This window comes from Linepithema humile, chromosome 8 (genome assembly GCF_040581485.1).
Source record: "Linepithema humile isolate Giens D197 chromosome 8, Lhum_UNIL_v1.0, whole genome shotgun sequence".
NCBI lineage: Eukaryota > Metazoa > Arthropoda > Insecta > Hymenoptera > Formicidae > Linepithema > Linepithema humile.
Window position 1 is genome coordinate 11,852,661 of NC_090135.1, and position 22,914 is coordinate 11,875,574.

The window sequence follows — 22,914 nt, forward strand, 5'->3', positions numbered from 1 at the left end:
AAAATCAGTTGAACCTCGAGTTATTCAGACAACTAAAATATTGGTATTATTAGACATGCAAATAGATTCATTGATTAGTTAATAGATCGATTGAAAAACCATAAATCTTTTCTTATTTGTGTATGCCGGGAAACGAAAATTCGTACAATGCATAGTTTACAAGAAGGACTATAATGCAAACCTTTTTACATCAAGTAAAATTGCCAGTACATTCTTTCGAATATCAAAATGTTGAAAATAACATTGACGTCAATCGGCAATCTTGTTCGAAGCACCGATTGCGATAGACGTGTTTTCTTTCGCAGTTTCGATCGATAGAATAGATTTTCGCAAGGCACTGGAAATTCTACAAATTCTACTGCTGCTTACAGTAAAGCTATCGAAACCACAGACTTCATTTGATCAATAAAATGTAAAGTCTCAACGGAGTAAAATCGCGACATCGCATAATAAATTTGACGATGAACAATCGGTTATCGCGGAGCAAACGACCGTATCAAAAATAGAGAGCAGAAACGATCTGACAGTGCTATATTCGAGCCCTGCCATTCGATTTAAAAGGAGTTGAATCTCTCACGAAATTTACGCTTTCGTGAGACTCGAAATCTCGCTTTAATTCGCGCGCGCGCACACAAGAGGAGCGTAAGCGAGCGCTATACTTGGAAATAATATATAGGAACGACACTTTACGCGGATACATAGAGGTAATAGCCACGTAGCTCTCACAAGGATGCTCTTAGCTTCTTTGGTGACGTCGCATTTGGTATTCTTGCATGTGTGGAAGATACACCGATCCGCTCTCATTTCGCGATATCGCTTCACTATGTGTCTCTTGTCGTAACAATTAAGAGAGGAAAAAATCGAAAACAAAGTCAATGGAAAAAAATGGGACTCTAATTGATAATTTTTCTGATGCTAGATTAAAAAGAGTAGAATACGGCGGAGGTGTATTTCCGAATCGTTGAATGCAAGATTATCAACATCATCATCACCTTACTTCGTTCAGCAATCTTGTATCGGGATTCGTTCATTTTAATATTGCTCCAAAAGAACGCGTATCCTCGTATGAATCCTTCGCTTTCAATTCGAGGATCGACACTGCTGATTACAAACTTCGTACCATTTCATGGGATACGTCTCCCAGTTATTCATACGCTTATTTTTAGAGAGCTCTATCCTACAATGCGTGCCGTAGCTTTGCTACATCACAATCGGCGTATCCGTATGTTAAAATTCGAAAGAAAACTCAATTTAGCTGCGCTGTTATTACGTAATTGAGGAAAGGGGAGTAGAGCTATGCATAAAGCGCGTACGCGTGCGTATATATTAAATAACTAATTCCAAAATATAACACAAATAAATACGGTAAATTATATTAAGAAACATTTGTAATATATATAAATCGTAGCACGCGCGCGCGGATAAATAGTTTTATACTTTGGCGTTCTTAGTTTGTCACTTCGTTTTTTTTTCTTTTTTCTTTTGTATAAGCGTGGAAAGACCATCTTAATCATCATTCGCCCTGAAAAATAACATTAAAACAGCGCGATAAAAGAAATATTACGAGCCTATAAATCTACATAATCTAAAAAAGATTAATATATAATCTTCTCTAGTAAAGCTACGCACAAAGCTATGCGAAAAGAAGTATTGTCTATCGAATCATGTGTGCGCGTTATGTATTTCTGTACGCGAGTATATACGGGAACGAACTGCGAGGACAAAAAGAGGTGCATCAACAGATTTCATCCTCATGTTTCAATCTCTCTCTTGCTTATCCGAATCTTGATTTAATTATCAATTCGGGCCAAATGTAATCGCAAGTCAAGTTGATCCCACCGTTTCTTTTTCTTTTCGGTTTACAGGAGAAAGATAAAGATGCATAAAAAAGGGGGGGATTCGTAGGTCACGCGCGAGACGACTCACGAAAGAGGCACTTTGCACGAGGAATATCTCTCGTATAAGGCCGCCGTAGGCGCAAAACGCGACTGGGGAAGACGACAATTCTTCTTTCCTATTCTAAAAGAGTTACTTTGGTAATGACTAGGTCATACACTACTTCGCTACGTTAGTTCGAATCGTAGTTGTTCGTATCCGGTTATGGCCTGCGAGTGGCTTACTCGATAAATAGTAATCGTAATGGCGCGACATAAAACTAGGCACTTATTATCGTCATGGCCGTTTTTACATCGCGGTGCTGACCCTTAACATAATTCGCTGTTGCAACAAGACTGATGCGAACGTTGTCTGACGATAGAAACTTGTTTCGCGAACTTGTACTTGTTCGGTATATCAACTCGCATGGTCCTCATGCCTACGTTTATGGCCGTCGAATCTCGTCTCGACGAATTTTCATAAGAACTGAATCATTGAACCACCTTGTGCGGTACTTTGAAATGCGAACGGTTCAACAGTCGAGTGTTTTGAGTGGAAACAAGTCATTTTTCAGTTTCACAATTTAACGTGAAATTAATTTTACGAATGAATGCGGTAATTAAATGTGTTCTTTTAAAAATTATCGATGGAGAGACACGATTGAGTCCCGTGTCAAGTTGCAGCAAACAGTATCTCCAGTTGTATCTACTTAACACATTCATCGCCAAGCGTATTCTACTTAATTTTCCGTTCACGCCATTTATTTCTTTCATATCCAAGATCAATAAATAATTATTTATAAAATTTTAATAGATAAAAGTATTAATTTGTTCGCAATACATTTTGCTCGTTACGCTTTTCCGCTATTATTAAACATAGTCGTCGTATTGTTATAAACGTAAGTAAAGGCGTGTTGTAAACACATTACGTCTTGTCGGGTAACGATAACTATCGATGGCAATGAATGTGTTAAGAGCATCTGAAATTACCGATTTCTAGTAATACATACAGTACCGATCGAATCTCTAATAAGCTCGACGTCGGATTTTCACACAACGATTCAAACGTCTTAAATTACAAAGTGAAATTTAGACTCAAGATCCGTTTATCGAATCCGTGTATCGCGCGTCTGAAGACCAGCTTTAGTATTTCTTGACCAAAATGTGCGCGATGCACGTGAATCAGAATTGAATACGATAATTGGGACGCGGTATCGATCTTGCCTTGGTTGGTGGCAGGGAAGCTGTCGACGCTTCGCTGCTGGCAGTACCGCCGGAATCGCGGGCTCCACCGCTCTTGCTGCTCACGATACTGCCGGTGCTCTGTCCTCGGGACGAACCTCCCGCACCTATTTGTTTCCTCAATGTGTTGCCGCCTACCTTGATGACGGAGGACTCGCCATCGCTGAGGCGGCCGTACTCACCGATGCGAGTACGAGACGACGGCGGTGGCGGTATGAACGAGCGACTCTGAATTTCCCTGTGCTTCACCGGTGACTCTGACATGTAATTACCACCAATTAGTGATTTCTTTCGATTGCTGCCGGTCGTGATGTCGGTTTGCAGTCTCTCGTATTCGTGACCGCTGCCACCACCCGTCAGTCCCGACGATGACGATTTCTTCAGCGAGTTGTTCATGAAACTCTCGACAGAATTTTTCTTCTTGTTGCGCGACGCCTTAGCGACTGCGGCGGCAGCGTCGAATCTACCGTACTCGATGCTACTGCAATTGCCGGAGGAATCGCGCATCGACTTGACGGCGCCGCTCGTCGCAGACGACGCGTTCAGCATACCCGGTCCGGGATCCGATTTCTTACGCGTCTCCGTGTCGCTGAGTCGACAGTAACGGGAATTGCCGCTAGTCGCCTTCAGCATCCTCGGTGGTCTTGGTAACGAGCTGGGCGGTAGACTGCCAGCGCGACGCGGCTCCCCGCCGTCCTCCACCGTCATCCGCTGTCGCTGTGAGCTTCTGCCCTGCTTCTCGAGCAGCATCATGTCCTCAGTCGGTTTGCCACCACCGCCGGCACCGTCCGACAATCGGGAGATAGTGCCCTGCAGTCTGGCCGCCGCGAACTCGATTATACTCGGCGACATCACATCGCCGCCGCTGCCGGATGAATCATCTAACAGTCGACTCTTGCTCGAGGCTGTGCTCGAGGTACCTGTGCTATCTACACCCGCCAGTAGTGGCTTGGGTATTTTTCCTTTTCGCGACGCAGTGCCTGGATTAGAGAATCCTGGAAAACAGCAAAGTGCCCGCTGAAACAAGAAAGAAAGAACGCACGGGTTGCAGATAGGAGGCCGGGACCTGGAAAAGGGTTAGTGCTCGCCGTATAAAACGCTCGCACATGCACATTCGAGGATACTTTGGGACGAAAGGTACGTGGGTGGAGAAGGATTAGTGGCACTTTGAAAGAAAAACCACAAAAAAAGATGATTAATTTGTAAAACGAGAGATCTATTTTGGCTATCTACTCTAGCATCATTTTGACAAACAGTTAAGACACATTAGAATCTACATTATTAAAAAAGAAAACTTATGACACGCACATTTGTGTGAAAGTGACAAAAGTTATTTCAAGTAAGTAATCTTGATGTGAAAAAAAAGAAGAAAAATAAAATTAAACTGTGTTAAGTCACACTGTTATGTAATTAATATCAACCAAATAACTCTAATCAGAAAACAGTCAATATGTAACGTTTCTCGTTGAAATATTTCATTCAAAAACAATGAATTGTTTAAACTATCCAAATCACTTTCTTCTCATTTGTTATAAACAGTTTGTTTTTGAAACGTGCATACTAACTGTTCTCAAGAAAAACTCAACTCATTCACTGTCAATGCCAAATAATACTTTATTCTTACTTGCATTAAATAAATCAATAAAAAAAGTGAAGGAAAGAAAACGAAAAATAATAAAAGATACTCTAGAAGAGTTATACAACAGCAACACAAGAATACCTTCAAACGTGTGATCTGTAATATTTTCATGATTCAGCGGCGAGACTATTAAAATGTTGCTAAAGAACTCAAAATACGATCATCCGAAAAATAAACGTATTTCTATTAATAAAAAAAAGATAAATTAATTATATTAATATAAACAAAATGTGAAATATTAATGCAAATAAAGTCGCATGTATGAGAAGCGCGCGAAATAAAGTTCGCGCGAATAAAATGTAACGGAACATCGTGATTGATTCGAGACTCTCTGAAAATTAACCAGCTGAACGCAAAGTGAAACAATTGCATGTTACATAAAACGCTACTATCTCGTTTATTTTCTATTTACCTTGCTAAGCAGCTGCGAGTCTAGCTCTTTCAGTTGATCGTCGAGACTCTTATTAGTCTGCTCAAAGCTGCTCTGCTTTCTATATTTATAACTGTCAGTGACACCGTAAGAACCGGTGCTGCCATAACCGCTTCCACTGCCAAGTACACTGCTCACTTTTCGAGAAAAAGAAAGAAAGAGAAATTACTATAAATGTGTCAATAAATTATATCATATCTATAAATACAAAAACGTTACGTTCAACGGAACGGTTGATCGAGTTAACGTTTAACGATATGTCGCGTTGAATACGGTTCTTTTTACCGAGTTCCGGCGTGCTTGTCAATGTGGTGTGATGATCCGCCGACGTACTTGAATGAGACGAATGTACAGCGGGATAGCTGCCTACACCGCTGCTGCTACTGCTATCTGCTTTATCGTACGTGTGCTTCTGCAGCACTCTGATCATAGCATCTCTCTCAGCCAACTTGGATTCCAAATCTTTCATCCTGTTTGTCGAATCAGAAACGTTGATGACATTTGCGACCGATCGATTTGAGATAACTGCGTCACTATTAATCTAACAATAAATTTTTTTTACCTAGACTCAAGGTCGGCCAGCTTCTTTTGCGCGGCGTGTACCTCGTCCATGTGTCTCATCTTCTCCGAGCGGGCCTCGGCAATTAATTTCTCCGCGTCCTGACTCGTCTTTTCCAGTGCAGCGATTTTTGCGTCCCTGATGTCAGAGAGAAAGAGAGAGAACGTGAGGAACGAGCGTAATGAAAGACGAGCGGATTCTACTCACTTTGGCAGACTGGCTGCGTCGATAGCCGCTTGCCTCAGTGCACTCTCCTCGAGATAACGTTGCTCCCACTTGGTAACGTCGCCCTCGAGCGACATAATCTTTTCGTCTCGTTCGCGCAATCGTCGTTTTAAATCCGCAATGGTCTCGCCATTCGATGTCTGTTCGTTGCCGTTACCACCACCTCCACCGCCCTCGCGCAACTCCCTCTCCAACTGACCCCGCAATTGTCTTTCGGTTTCTTCTCGTCTATCGCTAGACGCTTGAAGCGAAGATAAAGCCCGCTGCAGTTGAGCCACTCTCTCCACGTACACTTGTTTCTTGCGACACTGTATAGACGAAGAAGCTCAATAATCAATGATCCGAGATAAATATAATATCGTTTGACTAGTTAAACTGACTGATCAATTTACCTCTTCTTCGAGACGCACGACATTGCCTTGTGCGTTAGTCAACGCGGTGTCCAGAATGTCAATGTGCGTACGTTGCTCCTGTAAAGTGGCCCGCTGGGCGGCCAGCTCGATCTCCTGTCTCTCTTTCGCAGCGCTTAATTCTTTACCTACAAATACAGGAAAACGTAACAATGATGAAGATAAAAAAAATAAAAAAAATAAAAAAAAAACAACACTGAAATTGAAATAAAAGTCGTACTGCTCGTAATGAGCTGTCCGATTAGCAGCTCGCGCTGTGTCAATTCCTTCCGCATATTCTCGACAATCGGCGGACTGTCTGTACGTGCGGACAGTATATCGGCCTGGTCTCTCAGTGCGCGATTCAACTCGTTCAATCGACGACATTCGTTCTGCAGCTTTATACGGGCGGCGCGCTCCAGTTTTTCCCGTCGCTCGCAAGATGCCGCGAGCTCCTCGTGAGCGCGATGAACCTTGGCGATCTCCTGCTCCAACTTCTGCGATTTGGCGACCTTGTTGTAGCATCGCTCCAATTCCAACTTCAACGCGCTGTTCTCGTGGATAATCTGCACCACGTCCGACGACGGCCATATTTCGCCCGTCTTTCTCTCTACTTCCTCGCGTCCTTTAGTCTGAGGTCTGCAATTTAATTTGATTCTGCATCAGAGATTGTACTTTGTGATTGGCGCGCAACACACATGGAGAACGTTAAATTTTACCGAGGTGAAGTCGTTCGGAGATTATAATTATCGATGTCCGCCTTATTGATCCTAGAGAGATCAGGCTGCGATCGCGAAATGGTTAACTTCTCCGACGGCCCGAGGAGTCGATTCTTCAACAGCGTGGACATATATGGCGTTAATCCGTCCTCGTACTCATTGTCGTTCTGCTTCCTCCGATCGCCGTCTCTTATTCTGATCTCTCCTAGTCTCATCTCTAGGCTACCACCATTATTCGTGTATGACGGCACCTTCACCTCTTTCGCAAGATGTTTCAAAACCTATGCGACGCACAAAGACGCTATTTTTACATACAAATAATAAGTTATGATTATTTGATTCGGAAAATTTAATAGTGACTTTTGTATCGTTAAAACTGGAATACCTATTTATCTTTTTACTATCAATTTATTATCAATCTTCATGTTAAATTTCTACGTCGATTGTCAAAGTGCTAACTGATTCCCATATCATTTTCATAGTTTATCACACCTGAGACTGACTAAGGTAATCGTCCGGAATATCCGTGATTTCCTGACAACCGCCACTGCCAGATTGCTCGTGGCCGTAATCCTCGTGCGACAAATTGGATAGAGATTGCATCGTAGGACTATTCGAATGACCCTTTCCACCGCCATCGCAGTACAGGTAGCTCACATCCCCATGTTCCCTCACCATGCCCGATAGTCTGTACGCACAAATAAAAATTTCGAAAAATGTAAGGAAAGCCTTAAATCGCTAATTAAAAATAATTACCGTCCAGATGGTATCCATGAGTTGTCGTCATTGGCGTTGTGTATGATCAATGTGTTGTAAGAGCTTGTCGAGACATCCAGACTACTTCTGTTCGAACCCACACTAGTGCGATTGCTCAAATTGTCCTTTAAACTGTTCCGATTGGATCCATTAATGCTGTCTTTCAAACTGTTACGATTCGAGCCGTTCAGGCTCTCCTTCAGACTGTTCCTGTTCGATCCATTCAAACTATCTTTCAGACTGTTCCTATTGTGCAAGTTGCCCTGTGTATCACGATAAAAAAAATCTCAATCTCTATACTAAATTGGAAAAAATTCGTAATTGTTCCATTGTTTAATTCTTTTAACAATTTTGCACGAGTGTTGAATGCACCTGAATGTTCGGTATGTTTTCTTTATGACTGGAAGATCTGGAGGGACTCTGCTGTTGATTCTCCTGACCCTGCGGCTCTTGCCTCTCCGTGTGTCTTATAACATATCGTTCTTCGTTGCTTAAATTCTCGTTGGATGTGGAAACATCAGTATCGCTACCGCTCAAACTTTGAGGAAGACCACCTGTAAAACATATTGAGTATTATGTGTATTTTTTCTAATAATTTATTATGATGTTTTTACAAGCAATGTTTACCTTGCATAGACAATTGTTTCCTTTGTAAATTGTTGTTTGAGAACGGCAGGAACCTGCTTCCTTGTTGTAGTGAGCTCATTTTCACGAGTTTCAGCTCATTTACATCGATTATTTTGTATCTTTTTTCTATCTATAAAAAAGCAAGAAATACGTTAGATCTGCGAGCAAAAAAATGAGCGATATACAGGAAAAAAATATGTAGTGGTTCAAATGTGTGGAACCAAGCTGTAATGAATCTCTATTGAATTCTACTGAAAAATTTTCCGGCAAATTCAAAGTACTCTACAGTTTTACGATTCTACGACGACGAAGAGTCGTATAAATAAACAATAGAACGCATTCTCATCATCGTATCATCATCGGGGTGTATCTGCCAAGTGACTGCGCGGAGTCGTGTTCCGCAAAATAAAACGCGCCTCCACGCGATCGCAACGTAACGGCGACGCGGAACCACAAATTGAATCTTCGATCGATTTTACTCACTCGATGCAAAACTGCGACAATCGTGTCGAATATTCGTAATTATTTCCAATAAATCGATATACTCCACTTGTCCCTGCACAAGAAATAAAAAAGACTGGTTGCCGCATTCCTCGTCAGAACGCGCCACCGGTGCCTCAGGCGAATCCTTTGGATGATTTTCAACAAACGATTGAAAATGCTAAAAAAAAATAAAATAGTGAGGTATTTGCGACGCATTGTAGAATAGCCTTAAACTTTATGTACATTTTTTTATATTAAATTTACGCATATTCTGTTCCAAGAATATTTCTAAAGTAAAAATTAGGTTCCACAAAAAATTTCTTTTATAATAAATAGCATGACAAATACAGTGTCAAACAAAGAATTAAAAAAATTAATTAATTCTCATAAGAAGGATATTTATTCCAACTAGTAAAAGAGCATTTCATGCTCTACAGCAATTATTTTTCTTTTCGCAAAAGAGTCGGTCTTTTTGAATATTTTGGCGAAAATAACAAATAATTAAATTAAACTCTAATAAAGCGAGAAGATACCTGTCAATCGTATCCATCGTTGTAACTGTTCGCTTCATTCGGTTATTATTAGTAATGTTTTTACAAAACAAATGCAAGACGTATAGATGCACGAGATTGCACAACAATAATGTGGCATCACGGGCAGTTATCGTTTTTGCACTGAATAGCACTCAATGTTGATGTTTACTATGTACGCGAGAGTCATCCGTCGATTCGGTCGAATATTCATATCATCGAGTTTCTCGTGTGAAGATTCATACCTATCAATAGTACCGAGTTATCAAAGATTTTTGCAGATTACATTTAATCATAATTGTACGTATCTGTTTTTCGCGATAGGATTGAAGATAATCGCGTTATCATCACAATAAGAATATCACAGAATATTTTTAAATGTTTTTTAAAGATAATAGAATAGAAAACGTTATTATTATAACCTGGAACGATCATGTAGACATCATGCAATCATAACACAATAATCTTTTCAGTAACACGGAGCTTGTACGTTTCACCTTATCGGGAAGCAAATATCGTAATTACATCTGACAACGAAATGGAGCTGAACGTCGACTACAATCAGCTTTTGAAAGCACAAAAGGATGATAACATTCTGATCGTCGATGTTAGAGAGCAAAATGAGATAAACGAGACTGGCAAATTACCTGGCAGTATTCATATTCCAAGTAGGAATCTTTCATCTATATTTATAAGTTCTGAAAAATACATATATCATAATACTATAATCATGTTATAATAGCATCAAAGTAAGTAATGTATCATGATAAAATAATATAAAATATTATATAAAGAACATATGCAATATACTTATTTAGTGGGCGATGTTGAGAACATATTCTTAAATCTGTCAGAAGAGAATTTTGAGCAACGTTATGGCAGACGTAAGCCTACTAAAGATTCCAAAATCATATTTAGCTGTCGATCTGGCAGAAGAAGTGCTATGGTACAAGAAGCAATACAGAAGTTAGGATATGCAAAGTATGCTGATATTATCTTTTAGGACTATTGATAAAAGTTGAAAGATTGATGTTTGTTTATTTTGCAGGGTGTACAATTACACAGGAGGCTGGTTGGATTGGGAGAGCAAACAAAGTAATTGATAAGAAAACAAGGAGCTATTATTACAATAGTATGAATAGTACATTGTCATATATTACATTAATTTTTAATACACATAGCAATTCTCTGTGATGTTTTACTATGCAAATAAAGGACAGTTTTATTTAATCTCATCATTTTTTGATAATTATAGTCATGAAAAACATCCAGAAAATATATCTTTTTTGGCAAAATAAATCTTTATTGAATATATATTGATAGTATGTTTTATTTACATTGTATTCTTGCATGGTATACAAAGGTCAGAAGGTACAGAATTATATATAAATTTTATACAAGAAACTATGCTGACATTTTATATACATGACAAAATTATCGGTTAATTTTTTTCTTGCGCCAATTTTTTCTGGTTAATCATCTCTCTAAATTGTCCCAATATAAGATTCTCCCTTTTTTGTCGTTCCTCTTTGCTAAACATTGCTAAAGCACGCTTTTCGTCAGCAGAGTATATCTGATTCTCCTTACGAATACGAACCGCTTCCATGCGACGATGCCTTTGAAGAGAAACAAAAGCATGACGTCAGAAAACGAGTAGTCCATAATACATATAACGATTATTAGTATGTCAATCATCAAGAAATTTAAACGCATTCGATATACGTTACCTGCTGCCACTCATGACATAACCAACGGATTCATATGAGGCAATTTCCTCTGACGTGAGACCAATTTCACCTCTTCTGGGTATACGTTTACCCTCGGCGACGTAAGCAGCCATTGCTGCACCCTCGCCTGGTAACAGGGCTTTGCCAAAATCTTTGGCTGAAAGAGTTACATGTGGCTTTGGAGCAGGTCCAACCACACCATCATCTCCACTCTCATCCGAACTTGAGCCTTTCTTCGGTTTCAGGTTACCGACGACTGCACTCTTTTCAACCCAAACTTCTTCTTCGCTGTCATCATTGCTGCTACTATCATCAGAGCTACTACTGTCCGTATCTTTCTTTGCTTTTTTCTTTTTTCTCTTTTCCCTCTTTGCTTCTTTCTTTGCCTTCTTCTCCTTCTTTCTTTCTTTCTTTGCTTTTTTCTCCTTCTTCAGTTTCTTACTTTTCTAAAATAAAATGTTTAGTGTTACTAACGTTTTTGATCTTATAATAATGTAATACATACCTTTTTCTTTAAATCGTGTTTCTTTCTCTTACGATCCTTTGGTAGAACGTTATCTTTATGTTTGTTCAAATCTTCATCTTGCTCGTCAGAACTACTGCAAAAAAAAAGAAAATATTAAAACTATAATACATAATTTTAATTTAATCCTTAAAATGCTACAAACTGATATAAGCTCAACAAAAACTGTAATCCATCTGTTCGAAGTGAAATATTTGCCATGGCCTATTTTGCATAATAAAAACACTTTGATTCCCAATATTAAATATTTTACATTTAAGATAATTTCAGACTTATATTCTAAATATGATTGTTAAACAATGTTTAATGATATGTGCCACATCAATTAATACCTTGATTGAATATAAAATAGAAATTGAATACAAATGGAAAACTGTTTTCAACATATATTAATTAAATTTACTAGATACAATTAAAATATATGTTAGGTACCTAAGAACCTCTAATGGTTCATGAATATATTATCAAAGATCTATTCAATAAGAAATACAAACTATTCGATTTGTGTGGGAGATTTGCTCCAAGCCTCAGGAACTCCTCGTAATCCTATAAGTTCTCTATCGCGTCTTCGCGCGTCCATCATCTTCTCGTTCATCATTTTCTCTTTTTTTATAAATGTATACCCTTGTTCAGATACAGTACTATTCTGTTTAGCTCACGTTTATAAATGTGCTTCAGCGTTTATTTCTGTAATGAAGAAATTGTATACCATATGTTCGGTGTGTTCTTTCTCTTTCCGAATATTAACTCAGAAAAACAGGAGAGAGAGATAATACTTTTTCACCTTCCAATTTTTTTCAAATATACCCTTTGTTGACAACAGATTAGATTTGTTGGTGAGTGCATGTTATATGTAAAATGACAAAACACTTTTCTTCTTTTTTATTTCTTTCTATAGATATCCGTCACTTTATGCACGTAATTTATTTTTCTAATTATTCTTCTTTCTCAAGTTTTCAAATCGACTATCGTAATATAACCTAAAACTTATTGAGTATAACTGACGTAACCCACCATGATACCAGAACGTAGAGACGCGGCCTGTGACGCGGCTCTCTCGTAAATCGTAATGGAGGGAACGATGCATATAATCGAGAATACAATCGCAGAACAGCGTAAATGTGTGTTTCAATTATCTCAAGTAGTAGAAAAGAGCAAATTACTACTTTTTCTATCTTGTTCGAACGAGGTGACACAAAGACGACATTGCATGTTCACTTTATATCAGACGATGAAAATAATTAATATTAATAAACTTTAAAAAAATAAGACAAAATGATGGAACGTTTTTAGAATTCTAGAAGCACTTCTGAGATACTGTTGAAACTGATTCAGATATAATTAAGTATCGTATAATTATCTTATTGGAGCTGAGAACTCGACTTTTAATATTTAATTAACAAATTATTAACAATTAGCATTATGAATTTTACAACAAACAAATCTCAAAAATTTTAAAAAAGATGTTAGAATTATTTAAGAATCTTACGAGCATGCTAAAATACTGTCAAAAGTAGCCCAGAAGTGAAAATAAGCATGTAGAAAGAGTAAGATTACTCGTTGGAACGGCCCCGAAACGTACTATTTTAGCCGGAATTTTAAGAAATTAAAATATTGTTAACAGGAGCACATGATGATATAGGAGCTCTCTAAGAGCTTGCTCATAGCAGTGCCATCTACAACATTATGTAAACCAACTAGTGCAGTCGGTACACTTACTATCAATGCATTCGTAATGTTATTTTAGGTTTTAGGTTGTTTTCCAGCAAAAGACACAAGTTGACACAAATCGACATAAGTATCACTCTATCTTTGTTCGATATTCAATGAGCAACAGAAAGAATAATACTTTTGTGTCGCTTGTGTCTCTTGGTGAAAAACTACCATTAGTTAATCAATAGATGGCACTATTCGAGTAAGCTCCTCTGTCATCATGTACTCCTGTTAACAATTTCATAAAATCCCGGCTAAAATGGAGCGTTTCTTGCCGTTCCAGCGGGTAATTTAAATTTTTCTACATGCTTCTGGGCTACTTTTGATAGGGCTACGTTAGATTGTTCGTAAAACACTTAAATAATTAAAATGTCTTTCTAAAAATTTTTGTTTTCAGAGTTTTACAAGCATCCTGATACTGTTAAAACCTGACTAAATTTATAAAGTTTATTGTCATTGTTTAAAGTTTATTAATGTTTATTAATATGAAATAAATTAAATTAAAATTTTCTTAAATTAAAAAGATCTCTTACGAGATCGTTAAATAGAAATCTACAGAAGGAATTAGTTAACAATACGCTAATAATGATGTTTCCTACAAGAACTGTCGCTTTTATTGAAATTGGTGTGTATACATGAGTGGCACAGTGCTTTTATGTATTTCCGACGCCTTACTCTGTATAATACCGTACACTGCGATTCGAATAATGAGCGAGTTGAGCTTTTACGCTTCGAAATGTTTACTTTAATAATCTCTCTACTGGTCCGGTGCATAGTTTTCTCTCTTTATAATGTCTACAATAATATGTATATGCATATATACACTGACATACATACATACATACATATACAAAAAGTCCAAGGAAAATTACCACTACTATCTCGTCGTGATTCGAACGATTTCAAGAGACCGGATCGATCCTGAGACCTTCTGTATACGCATATATAGCATATTATATTTTATCACATATCACTATGTATAAAATTAATGTATAAGAGATATTTTTAGAATCTTTTGGCAAACTTCCATAACGTCAGAGAATGAAAATATTCGCAATGCTTTGCAAGAATCTTAAATAATTATTCTGTTCAAAGTTATATATTATAAGAGATATGATTAAAGTTATAAATAAATATTAAATTAAATTTTATTAACCATGTTGATTTATATGTAAATTATATAAACAAACATAATGTGCAATAATATAAAAACATGCGCAACAATATACAATTCAATTTAATTCTTATCTAACAAAAATCTGCTTTGAAAGTTTGTCAAAAAAATCTTGAAACATTCTATACAGAGTAAGGTACTTGACTATCATCTCCACAAAGCCCATCTATCGAGATGATAATGTCAAGTGCCTCACCCTGTATAATATGTACATATACATATATATGTATATCGGAGAGCACGTGGATGTCGCATTATATGTACAGATGTTTGAAATTTGGGGAAGAGCTGGAGAAATAGAACGATCGAATGATCAGAATGATGAACAGAATGATATCAATCAAGTCAAAGAGATCGATGTGTCATTTTCTTTCCATAATAGTACCTGTGTCCATTTATTGTTATTAAAGCCATATTGTTATTTGCCAAATGTTGGCAAAAGAAAAAAAAGAATTAAATTAATTGCAGAAATCAAAGTTATCTTTTCATTATTTTCAAATATTGTTTCTAAATAAAATATGCGACTTTAGACTTTCTTCTTATGCTACCCTTCCCTTTTTTAATCTATATTATACAAGTACCTTTATATGTATATGTAATATAAATAAATAAATATATGTATTTATTTAGATACCGACAAGATAGTTTTTACCGAATGTAACAAAAATGTGAATAAAACGACAAATTTAATGATAATCAATTTAAATATTAAATAATGTCCTATATGTATCTATATAATAACAATAATATAGACTATATAATATATATAAAGAATTTATATATGTATTTTTTATAAGAATATAAAAACAATATATATTTTTTTAAAGATACAAAGATAAACGAATTTTTTATATATACGCGATATTGAAAGTGTGAAATAATAAAATGAACTTTTATCATGAATAGATATAAACGCAATTTTTTTGACATTAGAATATTCCACGTGCGAAAAAGGCAGTATATTTGTTAAGTTCCATCGCGAGATCGTGAGTCTCCCGAAACGGAACATCTTCATTTTATATTTATTTATATACTCTTCTACGAACCCTGACCTGTTATCTCCAAGATAACTATATACTTTATACTTCAACATCATTCAATTAATCTCGTTATCCATATAATTCTGAAATATATGATCTTATTCATAAAACGCACTTTTGTTTCCGCGCGCGCGGTTCTAATCTCTATTATTATTATATATATATTTATATTTATCTTTGTTAGAATACTCGCGAGAAATACGCAACTTGTCTGCTCTGTTCTAATTTCTAAAATAATTATCGCTATGTATGAATGCGTATTAATGAACGTATGTCTTCAGGTAATAATAGCGTTTGAAAGGTAGACTTCGCACTTTACCTCAGTGCTACACATTTTGAATTTTACTTTCCGTCCTGATGAGACGTTCTTAAAACTATATCTAAGTTTAAAGACTTGTAGTGGTGGTGGTGGTGTGTGTGTGTGTGTGTGTGTGTGTTGCGTCTGTCTGTGTGTAGAGATAACACAGCGCGTAATGTAACTAATTATATATATAGAGAACTATCACAAATAAGTACATCACTAATATCTTACAAACAGAAGACATTCGGTGGTGTGTAGATTTCGTTTCGATTCAAATTATCGATAAACCCATCACTTTTTTATTGATACATCTAGCATTCCCACGAAACCCTTGCGAAAAATATATGTATCAATAAAAATGATAGATTTAATTTCAAGCTGAGTTTAAGTTGCAACTTTTATCTGATAAATCAATTGAAAGTTGCAATTGAATTCGAGCTCTGATATAGACGAGAATAAAGCGTGGTTTTATCGTCGAAAATTAATGGGGAAAGAAAAAGACGACGCGTGGCAAAATTTTGGAAATTTGCCACCGTTCTGCAATTATATATGGCACCGCGAGGGAGATTTATCGAGTAGAGTTAATCATTTGGACGGTGAAGCACAAATTTAGACAGTCGTTTCCCGGTCCACGTGAATGTACTCCACGAAACCGGGCGGTTGTTGTCAGGATGCTGCTCCGAGAAGCGTTTCCTCTGTCGGTGCTCGTCGCGGTTTCTTGCTCTTCTTCGTCCCGTTGTAGTGAAGTCTCTTTGTGCGAGCTTTGGATCTACAATAAAAAATAAAATAAGAATAAAAGTAAATTTCCTTCTCTAATTTGGTTTGACAACAAATGTGTATTCTTCAACCACATCAATATAAAATTCAAATTTAAAGAACTGGAAATATGTAGAAAATGTTGAGAAAAAATAACAATGTTTAGTATTATTAAATAAAAAAGAATTGCATTAGAGGAAAGTATAATATTTGGGTGCTATTTGTTTAAAGGCGTAATTACCTGCTAATAAGAATAGTGAATAGGCACGCGAAGGCAGTGACAATTCCAGCGACGCCGGCCATGACGAGCCATATGGTGGGAGGCAGTAGACCGAGTAGTCGGGCACCATTGCCACAGTTGGCCTCGTCGTGACCGGATGGGCAGTGTGCGTGACCGTCACACCAAAGACTGGCAGCGATACATGCGCCCAGTTCAGGACACTTGTGCGGACAATCGCCGATATACGCGGGCATGCCGTTTGTCTCATTCTCCAGTGTTATTCCCACACCTCTATCCGGAAGACGTAGCTGTCGGCGCAACGCCGCGCGGCTTTTGGAAATTTCCAGCCATGAGGCAGCCGCCTGACCGGATTCCCGCGCTACAAAATCGAGCAATAGAGCGGGCGGTCTTGGTGGACCCGGCCATTTACCTTCTTCCGTGGCCCCCAGCCATTCCTCCGAGAACACGTGCACGGTGAATTCGCGAGCGCCTGGTTCCGCTGGACATACTACCTTCAGTAGCTTTGGCGGCCAGCCGGAATACAAAAGGATGCGGTTAGTAGTCGGGCATTTGACTTGTTCGCTGCCGGATGTCTCTGAGCTGGGAAGCAGCGGTTCCAACGGCAGAAACCAGCCCCAAGTTAGAACGAAGAGCGACCGATTTTCGCGCGCCTCCACCAACCACGGGAGACCCTCGCAGTAAATATCCGGTCTTGATAGCGGTGGCGCGACAAATCTCAGTTCGCCACCTTCGCCGCGAATTCTCTGCTTTCGCGGGCACTCCGGCACGCGAATGAGTTCAAAGCTGGCGTAGAAGAAAAGTGTCTCAAAGTCCTCGTGAGGCGCTTGTTGGTCTACCAAAAATGTCAATTCCAGTGCGCGGCCAGAAGAGATGTATGTAAGCGGTAGATGCGACGTGTTGTCACACAAACACGCTCGAGGCAGTTTCACGTCACGCCACGGTGCCTCATAGATGACCAGACTCGCCTCCCTCGATCCTGTTTCGTGAAAGCACCGTGGTCTACCAGTGTGCGGATCCGAATCACTTGTGCACATAGTGGATTCACCCAGACTGACGTTGTGAAGTGTTAGGCGGATCCGTTCACCGGCACCGGCTTCCACGCGATACCTGTAATTGAGAATAATATCAAGATTAGTATGCGTTCAGTTGGGCATACAACATCTATGGATTGCAATCTAAAATGCGTCCATCTCAGTGCTTTCATCTTCGGGAAGAATCGAATCTCTGTATAGTACACTCATATTTACCTGCAATCCAACTTGTTAGCACCACCTCGACCGAAAAGGCGTACATCGCGTGGCGACATCACCTCGCCGGTGCGCACCTTACGCCACACTCGATTGCAAACACCGTCGCCCCATTGTTCGCCGGTTTGAACGGTGGAAATAAATTCATATCGTGCCTGGAACAAAAACCAATAATTGCAGTTGAACGATAAAAGTCTAAAATATCGACCGATTTATTCGCAATTAAATAAATAAATAATTGTATTTAACAGTCAAAGAGAAGTATACAGTTGTACATCCGAAATAACATCAACTGTTCCATTGCTCGATAAGCAATTGCCAATTGAATAATTAAACCAAGCACAAACGGAGATATCTTTTCGGCCTAAATGCAACACTTGGTGCACTTACGTGGAAATTGATCGGATGAAGAGCAGTGCCAAAAATAGTCTCCATGCGTAATGTCAAACTCGGCGTGGTCGTGAGGTAGCTCTCTTCCTCAGTGCACGGCCTCGTGCTTCTCGTGATGTTTCGGAGAGCTGCGTGAGCGCACAGTTTGGGCGTGTCGTCGCATAACGTGGCCATCGGTTGGCCCGTATTTGGCGCGCCGTCCCAAAAAATGAGTTTAACAGTGCACGGCGACAACGAACTATCCGCTACCGATTGTCCGACGCTCGCGTTGTTCTCACCATTCGTGGTCAAGTCGCGTTGCGAATACGACGAAAAATATATCCATACACGATCGCCAGTCGCACCCTTAATGTTCCAGGTACAGCTGGAACCGGGTGGTAGCGCGTGCAAGGGCGCGCGTATTATGCCGCTTCGCTTGTTGCCTACTCCGGTGCCGTTGACAAAAAAGTGACAGCCTTGCGCGCCCTTGGCGTAGTCCAAGCCGTCAGAGTCGACATAAACGACGCGTAGCTCGAGTTCCAGTCGCAACGCTGATGCGCCCAATGGTATCGCCACAGCCGAGCTGCGAAACTCCACCTGCATTGCGGGTCCGCGTGCGGTGACCTGCGGCAGTGGACCGCCGCAATATATCAGAAGCACAGAATCCTCCGTGCGTGCGCCGTCGCGAAAAATCAGACGGTCTTTCTCCGGTGGACAATCCTGCCAGACGCTGAGACTCGTGTTGACGGCAGCGTTGAGACCGACCGGACTGGGAGCTGTGTACTTGACAGATATCATGGCGTGCTTACAAGTGGGCACCTCCTTTTGACGCACGGTGATCAGGCAGCTGGCGTTACGCGGATACTCGCCAGGATAGTTTGGACTCTGCAGCCGGCACTGCTTCAGATGGCACTCGTAAAAGTTGCGGGAACAATAGGTGCCCGGTACCGGAGAACCTCGTTCGATCGGCAAGTCTGGTTTGCCCAATCGAGCGACCGCTTCATTGCGTGAGACGAAGCGATAACGAAGACGAAACTCGAACGGCACCGCGGCTGGTGCATGGAAGAGCCGTATGGAAGCGGTGACTGTACTGGTCTCGCTGTAATAATAAATTTTTTAAATCGGCACAATCAAAAACTGAGACCTGCCAAGATCAAATTTTTAATATCCTCGTTTATCATAGCCGTGGTTGTAATAAAAAATTACAAAAGCTCAAAAATAAAAGAAGATGGCACGGAAACCATCCTTTTGGATTGCTAAAAAAAGCGAATCTTCTCGTCAGTTTATTGAGAGAATTAAGAAAAACTACACATTACTAAGCCAGAGAATAAGTCAATTGGTGTAAACATCCGTTTGCACATTCAAATATATTTGAGTGTTTGTTGCAACGTCTAACATATTCTTTAATGAAGCTAGAACTTATTGAAATTAAACCTTCTGTTTGTGCAAACATCGCGACTTTACGTTCACACACTCGAAGAGATCGTTAGATAGGCTTACTCGAACAAGTTGGCGCAAACACGTTTGAGTGTTTAAACAACTTTTAAACGTCGTAAAAGTAACACGACCAACTCGAGATACCTGTAGTAGGACGCACGGTCCTCGCCGACGCCGCACCAGGAGCCGCCAGTAAAGTGTCTGCCGAGCTCGGCGAGCTGTAGCGAGCCCTCGCGACAGCTGGTGAAGTAGTTGTCGGCGTTTGCGTCCACGCGGCCGACACTGAACGCATCCCACAGCAGCTGGACCAGTTCTCCGTAACCCTGACCGGCCGCGGTGAACGTTAAATGGCAGAGAAACGGCAGTCGTTCTTCGGCCGGTCTGAGCAAGTCCAACTTGTACGTGCGTCCCTCGCGACCGTGATACGTGCGATTGCACGGTGTACACATCGCCGGCTCGTCGCTGCCGTCGCCGCAGTCATTCTCGCCGTTGCAATAAGCGTCGATTGGCACACAGCGGCCGTCGCGACACGTCAATTCAGCCAGTCCGCAAGTGCCTCCTCCGCCGCCTCCACCTCCGCCTCCGCCGACGCCAATGCCGCTACCCCCAGCTCCCGTGCCACCTCCGACACCACCGCCGCTGGATGCGTCCGCAATCAGCAGCAACAAGACGATGCCGATGTACAATGGTCGAAACTGTTTGCTGCTGTTGTTGTCAGATCCTCCTCCGGCATCAGCTATCTCCTGTTGAACGAGAGAGAAATCGATCAGCAGATCTCTCAACAGATTCTACGTATAATCTCTTGAGATTTTTCATATTGCAAATTTTTAACTAATCTTAAAGATTGGAATAATTATTTTTCTGAAATAACTCTGAGAAATAATATAACACAATAGCAGAAAAATTATAAATGTCTGATCAGGGACTGCGAGGTGTGAATTTATCTCTCGGCACGAGCGGAGCTAATCGTATTAACGTCAACTCGTCTTAATACGGACGAGATTTAAATCGATCGCGGCCCGATTCCTCCGACGCGTCGTAAACACCGGTTTCGACGAGTGCTCTAAATAAACCCGTGACACAATTACGCTAATTTTAATCCACTCAGCGCTCCCGATTCGACATTTATAATTATTAATAATGAATGATCGAATTAACGATGGACTGCGTCAATTACCATAATAGTTTGCCAGCGAAACGAGCATATCACAGTGACAATTCCGACAGTGCGATTCGGATGTTGGCGAATGAGAGCATGCTGGCTTGACGATGATATAAACGGGGGGAAAAAAGAAAAAAAGAAGAAAAACTAGAATCGCGAATAGCGATTGGCAGTAGTCGCCAGCACCGACATTTCCAACGGTTCAATTGCAACAATAACGATGACAAGGACAATTTTTAGCTTCTCCTGGAAGACAGAGCGACGACGGGAACCCCGCCTACGCGTCGTCGCCACAGCACTCACGAGGAGCGCCGCCACCCGCCACTCGTTGTGCACACCCCAAAGGTCGATGTGCAACTGCACGCTACCACATACTTTTCCCGGAGGGTAGCAAGCTGCGCGCCGCCGCTGCAGGCCATATACCGGGGCAGGGGTGAACAGAACGGGGCTGAGCTCTGCGCGCTCGGTGGAGAGAGCTGTGCCTTGCCTGCCTGGCTGGCTGGCTGGCTGGTTGGCTAGCTGCTAGGCGCCTCAATGCATCGATCGGCTCTCTCTCTCTTTCTCTCTCTTCCCATCCCTGTCTATAACGCCCTAAAGCTCCTCGACGCACACCGAGAGCTGAAAAGCGGGGGAGGGAAGCTCCAAGATTCACGCGGATTCCCGCGGGTACCGTGGATCAATTGGACGTGATCGTACGATCCTAACATCAATACGATCCGGCGAGGAAGAAACTTGCGGGTTTGCTGGAAAAGATAAAATAGAATTTCCTAATGCTTCGGGAATCCAGATTTGTGGATAAATGTCGAGCTATCAAAGTTACACCGTTCACCATCTGCAAGCTATATCCTGCTGCGCATCTCCTCGGGATTTTGCTTATCGGAATTTTTGCGCTCCAGTAACCGCCCTCCGGGTTCGGCTAAGCATCATTGACCGTATCTCTGCGAAAATACGCTATTCCTCACCGCCGACGGTCGAATCCAAGCGTCGTGTAATATAGGTCTGACTAACTGAATTTACATAATATCCGTTATCAAGACGTGCTTCGATTGTGTAAGATGATTAACCGATTTCCGCACCAAGACGGAAGCCACCAGTGTTTGCTTTCCGTATCGGGTGATATATGTATATTAGTAGATAAGTGGATTCTGTCAGCGCGTCCCCCTTTTCACTCTGCTGTCCGTGAGGTCATCAACTGTCGAGACTCTTGGCGCTTTACAGAATGCGTCCCCCTGACTTAATCATCTCGAGTGTCGCCATTGTTAGAAATTATTCAATTCGAGAAGACAAAAATCGTAATCATCCAAGTTTTGCCACCTGTAATTTTTTTCACAATTTAGAGATTATTCACATTTTCTTAAGTGAATAATATTAATATCGTTTTGTATAATGTAAAAAAATTTCCGTCTCACCATTAAATCTTACGTAAATTAAAATTACAAATTCAAAGCTGTTTGAAGAAGAAATTTCGGACAACTTTGTCGGACGAGGTGCGACTTTTGTACGAAAGCATGCATCGAACAGCGCGCAATACGCGGAATTTTTTTACGTATAATGACCTTGACCTTCCGCCCGACATTCTTTTCTTGCATATTTTTCCACACAATCAGTCAGTAGAGATGATTGAGTTAGATGAATCATCCTGTATAAACCTGACGCATTATAGGCTGTGCGACGCAGTCTCCTTGCAAGTTTCTAATATTCTCCTTCCGGAGATCTCTCCGAGCTTCAAGAGCTTCTCAAAGCTGGTGGAG

General features: G+C 40.4%; 4 protein-coding genes across 9 annotated transcripts; 1 reads left to right on the plus strand and 3 right to left on the minus strand.

The window, feature by feature from the left end:
* Positions 1-152: 152 nt before the first annotated feature.
* LOC105673785 (serine-rich adhesin for platelets-like) lies at positions 153-9,112 on the minus strand. Its single transcript, XM_012369661.2, has 13 exons — positions 8,944-9,112; positions 8,461-8,590; positions 8,206-8,387; positions 7,834-8,096; positions 7,570-7,765; positions 7,078-7,358; positions 6,600-6,997; positions 6,362-6,507; positions 5,952-6,277; positions 5,748-5,882; positions 5,471-5,655; positions 5,168-5,322; positions 153-4,133 (listed from the first exon to the last, which is right to left on the minus strand). The coding sequence occupies exons 2-13, from the start codon at positions 8,537-8,539 to the stop codon at positions 3,057-3,059; spliced, it is 3,423 nt and encodes a 1,140-aa protein (XP_012225084.1). The 5' UTR covers positions 8,540-8,590; positions 8,944-9,112; the 3' UTR covers positions 153-3,056.
* A 21-nt stretch (positions 9,113-9,133) lies between these two features.
* Positions 9,134-10,703, plus strand: LOC105673788 (rhodanese domain-containing protein CG4456-like). Of its 3 annotated transcripts, none has more exons than XM_067360966.1 (4): positions 9,134-9,236; positions 9,947-10,141; positions 10,292-10,454; positions 10,522-10,703. In XM_067360966.1, exons 2-4 carry the CDS (start codon positions 10,012-10,014, stop codon positions 10,574-10,576), a joined length of 348 nt encoding a protein of 115 aa, XP_067217067.1. In that variant the 5' UTR covers positions 9,134-9,236; positions 9,947-10,011; the 3' UTR covers positions 10,577-10,703. The 3 variants fall into 3 exon arrangements, with proteins under 3 accessions (XP_067217067.1, XP_012225090.1, XP_067217068.1); XM_012369667.2 differs by lacking the exon at positions 9,134-9,236 and adding an exon at positions 9,307-9,773; XM_067360967.1 differs by lacking the exon at positions 9,134-9,236 and adding an exon at positions 9,313-9,517.
* A 48-nt stretch (positions 10,704-10,751) lies between these two features.
* Positions 10,752-12,958, minus strand: LOC105673787 (NKAP family protein CG6066). 4 transcript variants are annotated; one of them, XM_012369665.2, is made up of 5 exons: positions 12,508-12,958; positions 12,218-12,410; positions 11,706-11,796; positions 11,201-11,646; positions 10,752-11,089 (listed from the first exon to the last, which is right to left on the minus strand). In XM_012369665.2, exons 2-5 carry the CDS (start codon positions 12,319-12,321, stop codon positions 10,915-10,917), a joined length of 816 nt encoding a protein of 271 aa, XP_012225088.1. In that variant the 5' UTR covers positions 12,322-12,410; positions 12,508-12,958; the 3' UTR covers positions 10,752-10,914. The 4 variants fall into 4 exon arrangements, with proteins under 4 accessions (XP_012225088.1, XP_012225087.1, XP_012225086.1 ...); XM_012369664.2 differs by having other exon boundaries at positions 11,706-11,799; positions 12,738-12,952; XM_012369663.2 differs by having other exon boundaries at positions 11,706-11,799; positions 12,500-12,952.
* Positions 12,959-14,022: 1,064 nt separating this feature from the next.
* Positions 14,023-22,913, minus strand: LOC105673831 (uncharacterized). The gene is made up of 6 exons (XM_012369772.2): positions 21,179-22,913; positions 20,146-20,744; positions 18,586-19,663; positions 18,196-18,350; positions 16,949-18,055; positions 14,023-16,720 (listed from the first exon to the last, which is right to left on the minus strand). The coding sequence occupies exons 1-6, from the start codon at positions 21,179-21,181 to the stop codon at positions 16,618-16,620; spliced, it is 3,045 nt and encodes a 1,014-aa protein (XP_012225195.1). The 5' UTR covers positions 21,182-22,913; the 3' UTR covers positions 14,023-16,617.
* Between the last annotated feature and the right edge of the window lies 1 nt (position 22,914).

Excerpts from the sequence above, each read along its gene's own strand:
- LOC105673788 (XM_012369667.2), top strand. The coding sequence starts at position 9,632 with ATGTTGATGTTTACTATGTACGCGAGAGTCATCCGTCGATTCGGTCGA. Across the intron at positions 10,142-10,291 it reads TGGCAGTATTCATATTCCAA|TGGGCGATGTTGAGAACATA; the intron begins GTAGGAATCTTT and ends ATACTTATTTAG. Across the intron at positions 10,455-10,521 it reads CAGAAGTTAGGATATGCAAA|GGTGTACAATTACACAGGAG; the intron begins GTATGCTGATAT and ends TTTATTTTGCAG.
- LOC105673787 (XM_012369664.2), bottom strand. The coding sequence starts at position 12,321 with ATGATGAACGAGAAGATGATGGACGCGCGAAGACGCGATAGAGAACTT. Across the intron at positions 11,800-12,217 it reads TCTCCCACACAAATCGAATA|TAGTTCTGACGAGCAAGATG; the intron begins GTTTGTATTTCT and ends TTTTTTTTGCAG. Across the intron at positions 11,647-11,705 it reads AACACGATTTAAAGAAAAAG|AAAAGTAAGAAACTGAAGAA; the intron begins GTATGTATTACA and ends ATTTTATTTTAG.
- LOC105673831 (XM_012369772.2), bottom strand. Across the intron at positions 18,351-18,585 it reads TTCATCCGATCAATTTCCAC|GCACGATATGAATTTATTTC; the intron begins GTAAGTGCACCA and ends TTTTTGTTCCAG. Across the intron at positions 18,056-18,195 it reads GCTAACAAGTTGGATTGCAG|GTATCGCGTGGAAGCCGGTG; the intron begins GTAAATATGAGT and ends TCTCAATTACAG.
- LOC105673785 (XM_012369661.2), bottom strand. The coding sequence starts at position 8,539 with ATGAGCTCACTACAACAAGGAAGCAGGTTCCTGCCGTTCTCAAACAAC. Across the intron at positions 7,766-7,833 it reads TCATGGATACCATCTGGACG|ACTATCGGGCATGGTGAGGG; the intron begins GTAATTATTTTT and ends TTGTGCGTACAG. Across the intron at positions 5,323-5,470 it reads GACAAGCACGCCGGAACTCG|TGAGCAGTGTACTTGGCAGT; the intron begins GTAAAAAGAACC and ends TTTCTCGAAAAG.